The sequence below is a fragment of the Cricetulus griseus genome, chromosome 6 (assembly GCF_003668045.3).
Source record: "Cricetulus griseus strain 17A/GY chromosome 6, alternate assembly CriGri-PICRH-1.0, whole genome shotgun sequence".
NCBI lineage: Eukaryota > Metazoa > Chordata > Mammalia > Rodentia > Cricetidae > Cricetulus > Cricetulus griseus.
This window is the reverse complement of record NC_048599.1, coordinates 100,342,084-100,352,052: the sequence shown is the minus strand read 5'-3', so window position 1 is coordinate 100,352,052 and position 9,969 is coordinate 100,342,084. Positions and strand designations below refer to the sequence as shown.

The window sequence follows — 9,969 nt, the reverse complement described above, 5'->3', positions numbered from 1 at the left end:
ATTAATGCAGAAGTATTTTGGTTCCTGTGTTTAAATCTGATTGGCCATAAGTCGAATGATGTGGAAGTCAGGGAGAATTTTTGGAAAGAAACTTTGTCTGAAAGATGAGCTCAGGAATTTAGGCCAAAGAGCTGACCTGGGAGTTTTCTTTATCAAACAGACAAAAGTGATTGAATGATATTAGTTATACTTTAACTCCTTAGGACCCTTTTAGAAGGGATGGGAACAGCATCCCCCCTATGAAGAGTTAGGGCATACAAAAGGGGAAGAATTTTTCTTAACCCCCCATCCTTCTAATTCTGGGTCCATTCATCATGTCATGAGAACTTCTCTCATTGGTTATAGGTTGGGTGGGAGGTGGGGCAGAATGGAAGGTCCAGAGCAGAGGTCAATAATAATATCTATTTATGTGAAGATCCAAAGGAAAATGATAAAGTTATGAGCATTCTCCATTAATGTACCCTACATACATTTCAAGATTTAAATCCCTTCATCCATTTTCAGTGATACCTTTCTGAAAGTAGCAGGAGGACAAAGTAAGGGGTGTGGGAAAAATGTAGATGAAAGAAACTTTTTTTTGTTTGTTTCAAAGTAAGTCTGGGAGCCTTTAAGTTTTCCTTTTGTTTTTTACTTCCCAGTTTTCTACACTGTAGATTTCATAGTGTTGACCCACAAAACTAACTGTGAATTCTCACCCTGCCATCCAAGTGGACTGTGTGGGTCTTCAAAAAAGATGCTGTGATTCTGAAACTAGGTGGGAAAGATTGTTTTGAAGAGGAGCTCTGGAAACTCTGGGTGTGTAATAGGGCTTTTCTTTTATCCATCCAAACACTGAGGCTATGGTTTTGTGGTAAGAGTCCCCACACAGCACGCACAAAGTCCTTGGCTTGATCTCTAGCACCAAGCAAAACCAAACCCCAGGATTATCCAAAAACTAATTGATTGTGACCTATTCGTTCCCTCATTTATCCATCTATTTAATAACCATTTATTGCACTTGTAGTTGCAGGACATTGCACTGAACACTAGTGATATGTAGATGAATAAAACGCAATCCCTCCCTTTAAGGAGTCCAGAGTTTAGGGGGGAGAAGCAGCCAGTCATAAGTGTTTTCCCTTGCAGGCTCCAAGTCTATATTGACAATCTCGAAGAAAGACAATTCTTCAAGAGAATCTTGGGGTGGGAGGAACTTCTTCCTTAGGCTAAAGTTGAACTCAGGAAGAAAGGTCTTTTCTTACATTTAGGAGAAATCCTCCAACTTTTCCAATAGTTCATATAAATTGAACTTCATAAAACCCCCAATCCAGAACCTTGCCCATCCTTCCACATCAAAGTGAGTGGGAAGCTGAGAGCCTGCTCTAGCCCTTCTATATTGATTGGTCTTGCCAATGACAGTCCCTCTAGTATCTCTCCCTTTTTTTCTTGGCAGGTCACCTGGAGCCTGGGAGCTGGCCAGGCTCTCTCAAGATTCAGCAGACACTGGCCTTGGTGGTGAAGAAGACAGTGGTAGTCAATGTTATTTGGGCAGGGTCAGCAGGCCCTGGAGTTTCCTGAGTGCACCATGCAGAAGGCTGCATACTATGAGAACCCAGGACTCTTTGGAGGCTATGGTTACAGCAAAGCCACCGACACCTATGGCTACAGCACTCCTCATCAGCCCTACCCACCCCCTGCTGCTGCCAACTCCCTGGACACTGACTACCCAGGTTCTGCCTGCTCCATCCAGAGCTCTGCACCTCTCCGAGCCCCAGGCCATAAAGGAGCTGAACTCAATGGTAGCTGCATGCGACCTGGCACTGGGAACAGCCAGGGTGGGGGTGGTGGCAACCAGCCTCCTGGTCTGAACTCAGAGCAGCAGCCACCACAACCTCCTCCTCCACCACCCACCTTGCCCCCATCCTCGCCCACCAATCCTGGAGGTGGAGTGCCTGCCAAGAAGGCCAAGGGTGGGCCTAATGCTTCTAGCTCTTCAGCTACCATCAGCAAGCAGATCTTCCCCTGGATGAAAGAATCCCGACAGAACTCGAAGCAGAAGAACAGCTGTGCCACTTCAGGTAGCTCTCTGGGCATGTTGTTCCTGGACCACAGCCCTTCATATTGGCTCCAAGAACCAGTGACCTGGGAGCCAAGAGACTCAGGGCTATCAGAGCAACCTTAGCAACAACATATCCAAATGTAGAAATGTCTGTTCTTTCTAGTGATTTTGATTGGGCCCATAGACTTGCAGAGATGGGGCATGCTTTCATTGCTGGTACCATTGCTGGTCTGGTCTCATGCTTATTAATAGAAAGTTCTCCCTTATGCTCATGTTATCTGCCTTCCCAAGCACTGGTCATGACTCACCTTCTTCTTTCATCCACCAGCAGTGGTGGCTGCTGCTCTGAGTTCAGACCAGGAGGCTGGTTGCCACCACCCCCACCCTGGCTGTTCCCAGTGCCAGGTCGCAATGTGCAGATAGGCAGGATGTGGTTTCACACACCTATAATCCCACCACTTGAGGCTGAGGTAGGAGTGTCTTGAGTTCAAGGAGAGCCTGGGAAGCATAGTGAATTCCTGGATACCATAAGAGATCTTGTCTCAAAACAGGAAACCAAGTCAAGGCAAACAATATCCAAAACAAAAGGAAAAGAACCATGCCCAAATAAGTTATAAACATTGTCCATTTATTTTATTTAACTTTCCAAAGAACTCTTTAAAATAGATATGTGATAACATCCTCATGTCCCCCCCCCCCAGATCCACAAAACTACCAAGTGGTAGCCTTGGATCTACGGGGTATGACTTCAGGGCCTTCCAGGCAAAGCTGTGAGACTAGGCCCACTCTAGTGAATCTGTAACAGGGAAGAGCATGCTCTAATGGCAGAGAATAATTTGGAACAAGAGCAGCTGTGTTTTCACAGCCTGGAAAGGGAGACTCCAGAGCTGAGGAAGACTTCTCTTGGGTCCGATGAGGAGCTGGTGCCGGCTCCTCTCTGCTCAGACCGTGGCTTCTTGAACATTTCTGGCTTTGTGTTCTTGGTGGGGTTTATTTTCCAGGTCCAGGGCTAGTCTGAAGCCTGGGATGTGATTTGTTAGCAGGTCTCTGCTCTGCCTGATGCTCCCTGGGCTGTGGCTCCTAGGGGAAAGTGTCTTCCTGCCTGAAAGCTCCCTCCTCTGCCCCTCCCTCCTCAGCTCAGACACAGGCCCTCCCTCCCAGGAGAAATCCATTTGTCTTCCCAGTGAAGAGTGGACAAGCAGCTGAGGAGTGGCAGGGAGGTGAAGCCAGTGAGGAGGCTGCTGCTCCTAGCATTGCCATATGCAGCATGCTTTCAGCCTGGCCTTGGGATCCCCTGAAACTCCAGGGCAGTATCTGGGGTGGGGGGTATCAGCAACTCCCTGCCTTTGGGTGCGCCTGGCTGGAGTGAGGTGCCAAGACCCCTGCCCACTTCTTTGCTTGTAAACAAACAAGGCAGGCTGGAGCTGCCTCTGACACCCCCTCCCTTCAGCCCCCAGTCCCTAACAGCAGAGGTTGGGAGGGGGTGTTCAAACAAGTCTGGCTTTTTTTGATGGGGAGTGTCTCATGAGCTGCTCTTAGCCTCACAGCAAAGTCCTTTATGGCCTGTGGGTTGAGATGAGATGATGGGCTAAGGAGGAGAGGAAAGAAAGGGCAGAGTAAGGCAGAAGTTACAGGTGCGACTGACAGGTAGGCCTAGAGGCTAGTAGAATGAGTGTTCCCTCAGACTTTGGCCTATCAAAAACCTCTATTCAACTCGAAGCAGGACTGGAGGTGAGAGGAGAGGAGGAAAATGGAGACAGGAAAGCACACTCTCCATTCTGAGGTTTTTTATTCCTGGCTCAGCACCCTGTCTGTCTCTCTCCCTGTCCAGGAGAGAACTGCGAGGATAAGAGCCCACCGGGCCCAGCATCCAAGAGGGTGCGCACAGCGTACACCAGTGCTCAGCTGGTAGAGTTGGAAAAGGAGTTCCATTTCAACCGCTACCTGTGCCGGCCGCGCCGCGTGGAGATGGCCAACCTGCTGAACCTCACCGAACGCCAGATCAAGATCTGGTTCCAGAACCGTCGCATGAAGTACAAGAAGGACCAAAAGGCCAAGGGCATCCTGCATTCTCCGGCGGGCCAGTCCCCAGAGCGCAGTCCTCCTCTCGGAGGAGCGGCGGGCCACGTGGCCTATTCCGGTCAGCTGCCGCCGGTGCCCGGCCTTGCCTACGACGCACCCTCGCCGCCCGCTTTCGCCAAATCGCAGCCCAACATGTACGGCCTGGCCGCCTACACGGCGCCGCTCAGCAGCTGCCTGCCGCAGCAGAAGCGCTACGCGGCGCCTGAGTTCGAGCCCCACCCCATGGCGAGCAACGGCGGCGGCTTCGCCAGCGCCAACCTGCAGGGCAGCCCGGTGTACGTGGGTGGCAACTTCGTCGACTCCATGGCGCCCGCGTCGGGGCCGGTCTTCAATCTGGGCCACCTCTCTCACCCATCTTCGGCCAGCGTGGACTACAGCTGCGCCGCGCAAATCCCTGGCAACCACCACCACGGACCGTGCGACCCTCATCCCACCTACACAGATCTCTCGGCTCACCACTCGTCTCAGGGACGCCTGCCCGAGGCCCCCAAACTGACACATCTGTAGCGGTTGCCGCCGGCCTGGTAGCTCAGAGCAATTACCTCTATGGTTTTGGTGGCAGGGGTGGGGGGGGCGGGGCCCGAGGGGCAGTTCGTGGGACCTCCGCCTCCCCGATCTGATCTGGCCGCTGCCTCACGAGTCTCAGGCTTCCAGCGGCCGAGGCTGACACGACTGGGCCTCCCCTCCAGGCGCGCGTCCTCCTTCGGGTGACTCGCCATAAATCAGCCGCAAGGATCCTCCCCTGTAAACCTGACAGTGCCATATACTGCGGACCGAGGGACTCTAATCTGGTAATGATGTCCCTAAGGTAAGTACAAGACCCATCCGTGGCGTGTCCTGAAGAGGGACTAGAGCCTGGAGAATCCTGGGTCAGGCCCCTCCGTCTAGCTTAGTTTCAGAGACCTTAATTTATATGCTCCCTCCCCTCCTGTAAAGATTGCATCGGACTAAACAATCTGTATTTATTATTTGAAGCGAGTAATTTCGTTTCCCTGATTATTTATCCTCGTCTTGATGTATTTATGTGTATATTTGTAGAATTCTCCAGGCGGGCCTAGGTACGCGCTCCCAGGCCTTGGGGGCCACATTTCACCTCTTTAGTCCCCTTGGTCCGAACTAGTTGAGAGAGTAGTTTTGAACAGTTGTAACCGTGGCTGGTGTTTGTAGTTGATGTAAAGGACCGAGATCACAAATGGTCCTTCATGGGTAGAGTCAGGCAGCCCGGTGGCATAGCACGGCTCAAGTTAGTCGTTTCTCAACAGCCGAAGCCCTCACCACTCGACACAGCTTATTGAGTACAAATTGTCTGGTACTATTTGAACAAACATTTAGAATAAAAATTTTTTCTCAGTTGGAATTGTATCTGTGTTAATCACGCTCATTTGCAGGCAGACAACTCTGCCTTGATCCCTCTGTAAGACTCCCCTCCCCAATAAAAAATGACCCTCTGAAAAAGATTTTATTTATTCGGAACCTATTGCACGAATTGTCGTGGATGAATGCTTGATTACGTTCACACTATTGAAATTGGGTGGCAGTAATCAGAGGATGCAAATCCCCCCAAATGTTGTAGGAGGGGTGATCGCAATAGGGCTTTGCCAAAGAAGCACTTGCATGGCTCTTTCTACCACCTCTTTCTAGACATGATCAACACATGGAGGAGGAAGGCAGAGATCATTTTCTGCATTAAATAATAAAAATTAAACTTTAGGGGAAAACTGACAATCAAAGAAAAAGCATAAGGGAAACAGGAAGGATTAAGCTATGAAAAGCTAAGGTACAGGGGTATAAAAAGAAATGACAATGCAAAGACAAGCACCCAGGCTTTTATCTCTAGGAAGTGCTCAAGATTTTTTTTCCCTTTGTAATGGTCAGTAGTTCATGTCAAAAGAAAACAAATGTTCTCCATAAATGTAAAATAATAAAAGTTTCATTAATGGAACATGACACGTATAAACACCTCGTTTACTCCTGTTTCTTTGTGCAAAACGGGCAAAAAGTCTACAACATTTATAATCGTTTTGTAAATATTAGTGTGGCTCTAGCGAGGGTCGGGCACTTACTCCCACTTCTATAGTAGGGGGCACTTGGAAAAAGGTCTTCAGACAAGGTTCAATTATTTTGTATTTCAGCAAAGTCCGCCCACGCATTTCTATTTGGTTTGGCAAACATACAACTCCCACGACCAGGCTGATGACACGAGGTGAAATTCCTATTGTGTGGAAATAGCTGCTTCTCTTCTGGTGGAACAACAATCGTTTTCTATTTGGATGTTTGTGTTTCGCTCAGTAATGGTGGCTCAAAATAATATTTAGTTTTCTTGTCCCTTTTGTGCTGTTTTAAAATGGCATGTTAGGCTGGGGTGGGAAGGGATATCCGTTTGCTAAATTTCACTCTATCTGAGCAACTTTAAAGTATATATGTTGTAGAATTGTATCAACAGAATAAATGACTTCAATCGAAGGCATATTTTACCCACACTCAAGGCTTAACCTTGTTTTCTATGAAACTTGCATTCATAGGCAGAATCTATAATTGTAAGAAATTATTTTTTAAGCTCTTAAGGAAATCAAAGAAGAGCTAGCTGCCGTGTAGGAAATCACAGCCACCTTTCTTAACTGGCTAAATATTAAATAGATGAATTGTCAAGCTGTTTAGATTCAGCCCTGTTTCTCTCATCTCCTCTTCCTACCATAAATAATAATAAAAATACATAATGCATCATGGCTGCAGGCGTTTCCCAGCGCGGTGTGTTACCGCAGGAGTATCTGCTGAGTCTGCGGGTGTCTGCAAAACCCCAAGTGTCATCTGTGGCTTAGGGTTTCATGGATTAGACTTTAAACAGTGTCTAGCCCGGCTGACATCAGCTTCCTCTCACACATAGCCTCTAAGGAAGTGTAAGGTTGGGGGCTCCCTCTCTAGGCAGCCGCAGCCTCCCAGGCCCTGCTGTGGAGTAAGGATGTTGGAAGAGGGGGGAGGGAGTCTCTTCGACCAAATCCCGGCCTTCTCCCACCTCCTGAAGTTCTACAGACGTCAGAGAATTGCTTGGTTCTTTCCTGCCACTGGCGGGAATCACGTGATGGGCACACTCGCTCCTAGCGTGGGTGGGGGCGGCGGCGAGTTCTGGGAGGGCGCACTCCCACGCGGCCGCCCGCCGGAGAGAGCTGGGCCCGCGGCACAACCATTTAAAACTTCATAAATTATAAACAAGCCGCCTTGGCCTTCGCCATAAATTCCGCTCCTCTTGAGCCTGCAATTAGTGTTAGGAAGCACCCAAGTCTAAACACAACCAAACGCCCTCTGAAGGGTCCAACTGCCCGAGGTTGCAAGCCTTTATTTATTTCCCGGTGCCACCCCCTCAGCACCCGAGGTTTGCACACAGTCACCTCCCTCCCTCGCCACCGCGGGCAGTACACACTCCGCTGGGTTCCCGCTCAGCCTGGGAAGGTCACAATAGCAGCTCTATCTGCCCAGGCGCCTGCCGCCTCCTCCCTCCTGGGTCTCAGAGAAGCAAAGAAAGAAGAGTGGGGGAGGGGAGCCTGGCCAGCAATGGCGCCCGGGTCTCAAGCCTTCGCTCCAGCTTCAAGACCCCTGGCAGGACACGATGCAGGAAGTTGGCCAGGGAAGGAAATCAGCATCCTAGCTTGTCTTTCTCCCACGACGTACGCTGTGGGACAGAGGAGCACCGACCCTCATCTGTTTGTTGAGGATGCCCAGAAGCAGTCAGGTCTACCCAAAGCCCAGGAGTCCATTATGGCAGCGGCTTCCTTTCTGGTCCTCTGCAGAGAAGGCCTTAGCCACAACAGGGGGCTATGTCAGAAGGGAGGAACACCCGGGCCTCTCCTGAGAGTGTTGGTCTTGGGAGGTCTACCTCTTTTACTGAAGGGCAAGGATGGCTTAGTTCCGGCTTTGGCCAGCCCTCCTTTTTCTCCATAGTTTTTTTTTTTTTTTTTTTTTTTTTTTTGTGTGTGTGTGTGTGTGTGTGTGTGTGTGTGTGTGTGTGTGTGTGTGTGTGTGTGTGTGGCGGTGGTGATGGTGGTGGTGGGGCGTCTGTTAGATTTCAGAAACTTTAGATCTGAAGGAAAGAGGTCAGGTCCTTGAGCCTGACTCATGGATGGTAGTCACTTGGGCATCCCTGGTTGGTCTGTCCAGACAATCAAATGTGGATCAAAGTAGGTTGACGGTCAGGCCCTAGAGGGTATGGCCCTGCTGCAAAATGAAGGTGGGGGTTGGGGTGGAGGAACAAGGAAAGTTTTCCTTGCAACCTGGGAAACCTCGGGGTATATTCTGTTGTGGAGCTAGCCAGGGGATGGGAAGTTGCCATGGGAAGCCTTGGAGAGTAGCCCTGGCTATCGGCTACTCTACTAAGGAGGTAAGAAGGGGGGTAAGAAAGGGTGATCAAGCACATATTCTGCCTTCTGGCTTTCAGAACATAACCTCATCCGGGGACCTGACAAAGAAAAATCCGCCTCTGATGGAATCATTAAGTTAACCATCCATTTGTACCATTTTTTTTGTACAGGCTTTCAAAAGCGAGAGAGGGGAGCTAGTATCTTCCCCTTGGTGTGACTGGAAGGCCAGCCCTGATCAGAGACAGATCAGCCTAGTTGGTTTCTGAGGCCCCAGGGGCTGCTAACCTTGCTGAACAAGATTTTTCGAATTTCTGTCTCTAAGAAGTATTAAACAATAGTGATTACCTACGCTAGCTACCTTCCTTTTTCCCTTCCTCACTCTCTATGACACCAATGGCCCTTGAGTGAAGTGGTCTTCTCAGTTAGTAGGCTTGGAAGCTCAGGCTCTCCATCTGTTGAGGGTTTCCATTGTAGAGGATAAAGAGGAGGCTGTGAGTGGGTGTATGTTTGAATAACAAAGAACTTAACTCTTCCTTCTAATAACAAGTGTTCCACCTATTTGACACCCCCCCCGTGGGGGTGGGGGGACTCACAAAGTTGTTACAACTTTGGTATTCAAGGGACTGTCACAGGTCTGTTTGACTTTGCCAGAATTGGTTGAAACTTCATTCTGAAGTCAAGAATTGGGTAATCCCAGTTTACAGGTCTAGGAAGGTCTTCATCTGGAAGTTCTTGGCAAAAGCTTTGCTCCTTCTTTCAGAAACTTAGAGAAAATAACAACAGAAGTTTATGAGTATGCAAGAGAGGCAGGAGGCCCGAACCCCCAGTTTTAGTCACTCTTGGACACTCTTGCAACTTCCCAGACAGGGTATATTCAGAACTTGGGTCAACAGACATTTGAGCAGCAAAACACTCAGGGAGCTGAGTCTGAGTTGTCCCCAGCCAAGCTTTACCTAACCCACACCTTTGAGGACTAGCTCTTCTAGATCTGTCTCTCAGAAGGAAGGCCGGGTGGATAGCAAAAGATTGGGTGGGTAAGTCCTCTACCCTTACAGCTGTGCTAACGCTGAAGGGACAGGTGGCTGGAGAGGACCATCACTTACATCTCATTGTTTCCTTGTTTTCTACTCCACTGCAAATGTTCTTACCTTTGGGGTCCAAGGTTGGTGTCAAATGGATTTATAAACCTGACCTGAGCCTTTTCTTAAACATTTCCCTCAGGTCTCACATCCTCCCTGTCAAGTTACAAACACAATCCATTTTAGCTCAGGTCCAGAGTAAAGCAAACTGAACAGACTTCTCACAAGGGGAAAAGCTCATGGCACAAGGGGCCCGCCCAATCTTTTGCAGTAGTAGAGAGAGATGAAAGCCACCATGCCACCCCATCCACTCCAGTCTGTGGACTGGGAGCCATTGCGTGTGTCTTCTTGTTCTACGTTTTGCGATAATTACTTCTAAAAACAACCTAAGCGTTGAACCGATGGCAAATATGGTGGATGG

At 49.2% G+C, this 9,969-nt stretch overlaps 1 protein-coding gene across 1 annotated transcript; it reads left to right on the top strand.

Moving 5' to 3' along the window:
* The first annotated feature begins 1,485 nt into the window (after positions 1-1,485).
* On the top strand, positions 1,486-5,479 carry Hoxd3 (homeobox D3). The gene is made up of 2 exons (XM_027420146.2): positions 1,486-2,054; positions 3,867-5,479. Exons 1-2 carry the CDS (start codon positions 1,514-1,516, stop codon positions 4,622-4,624), a joined length of 1,299 nt encoding a protein of 432 aa, XP_027275947.1. The 5' UTR covers positions 1,486-1,513; the 3' UTR covers positions 4,625-5,479.
* Positions 5,480-9,969: the final 4,490 nt, after the last annotated feature.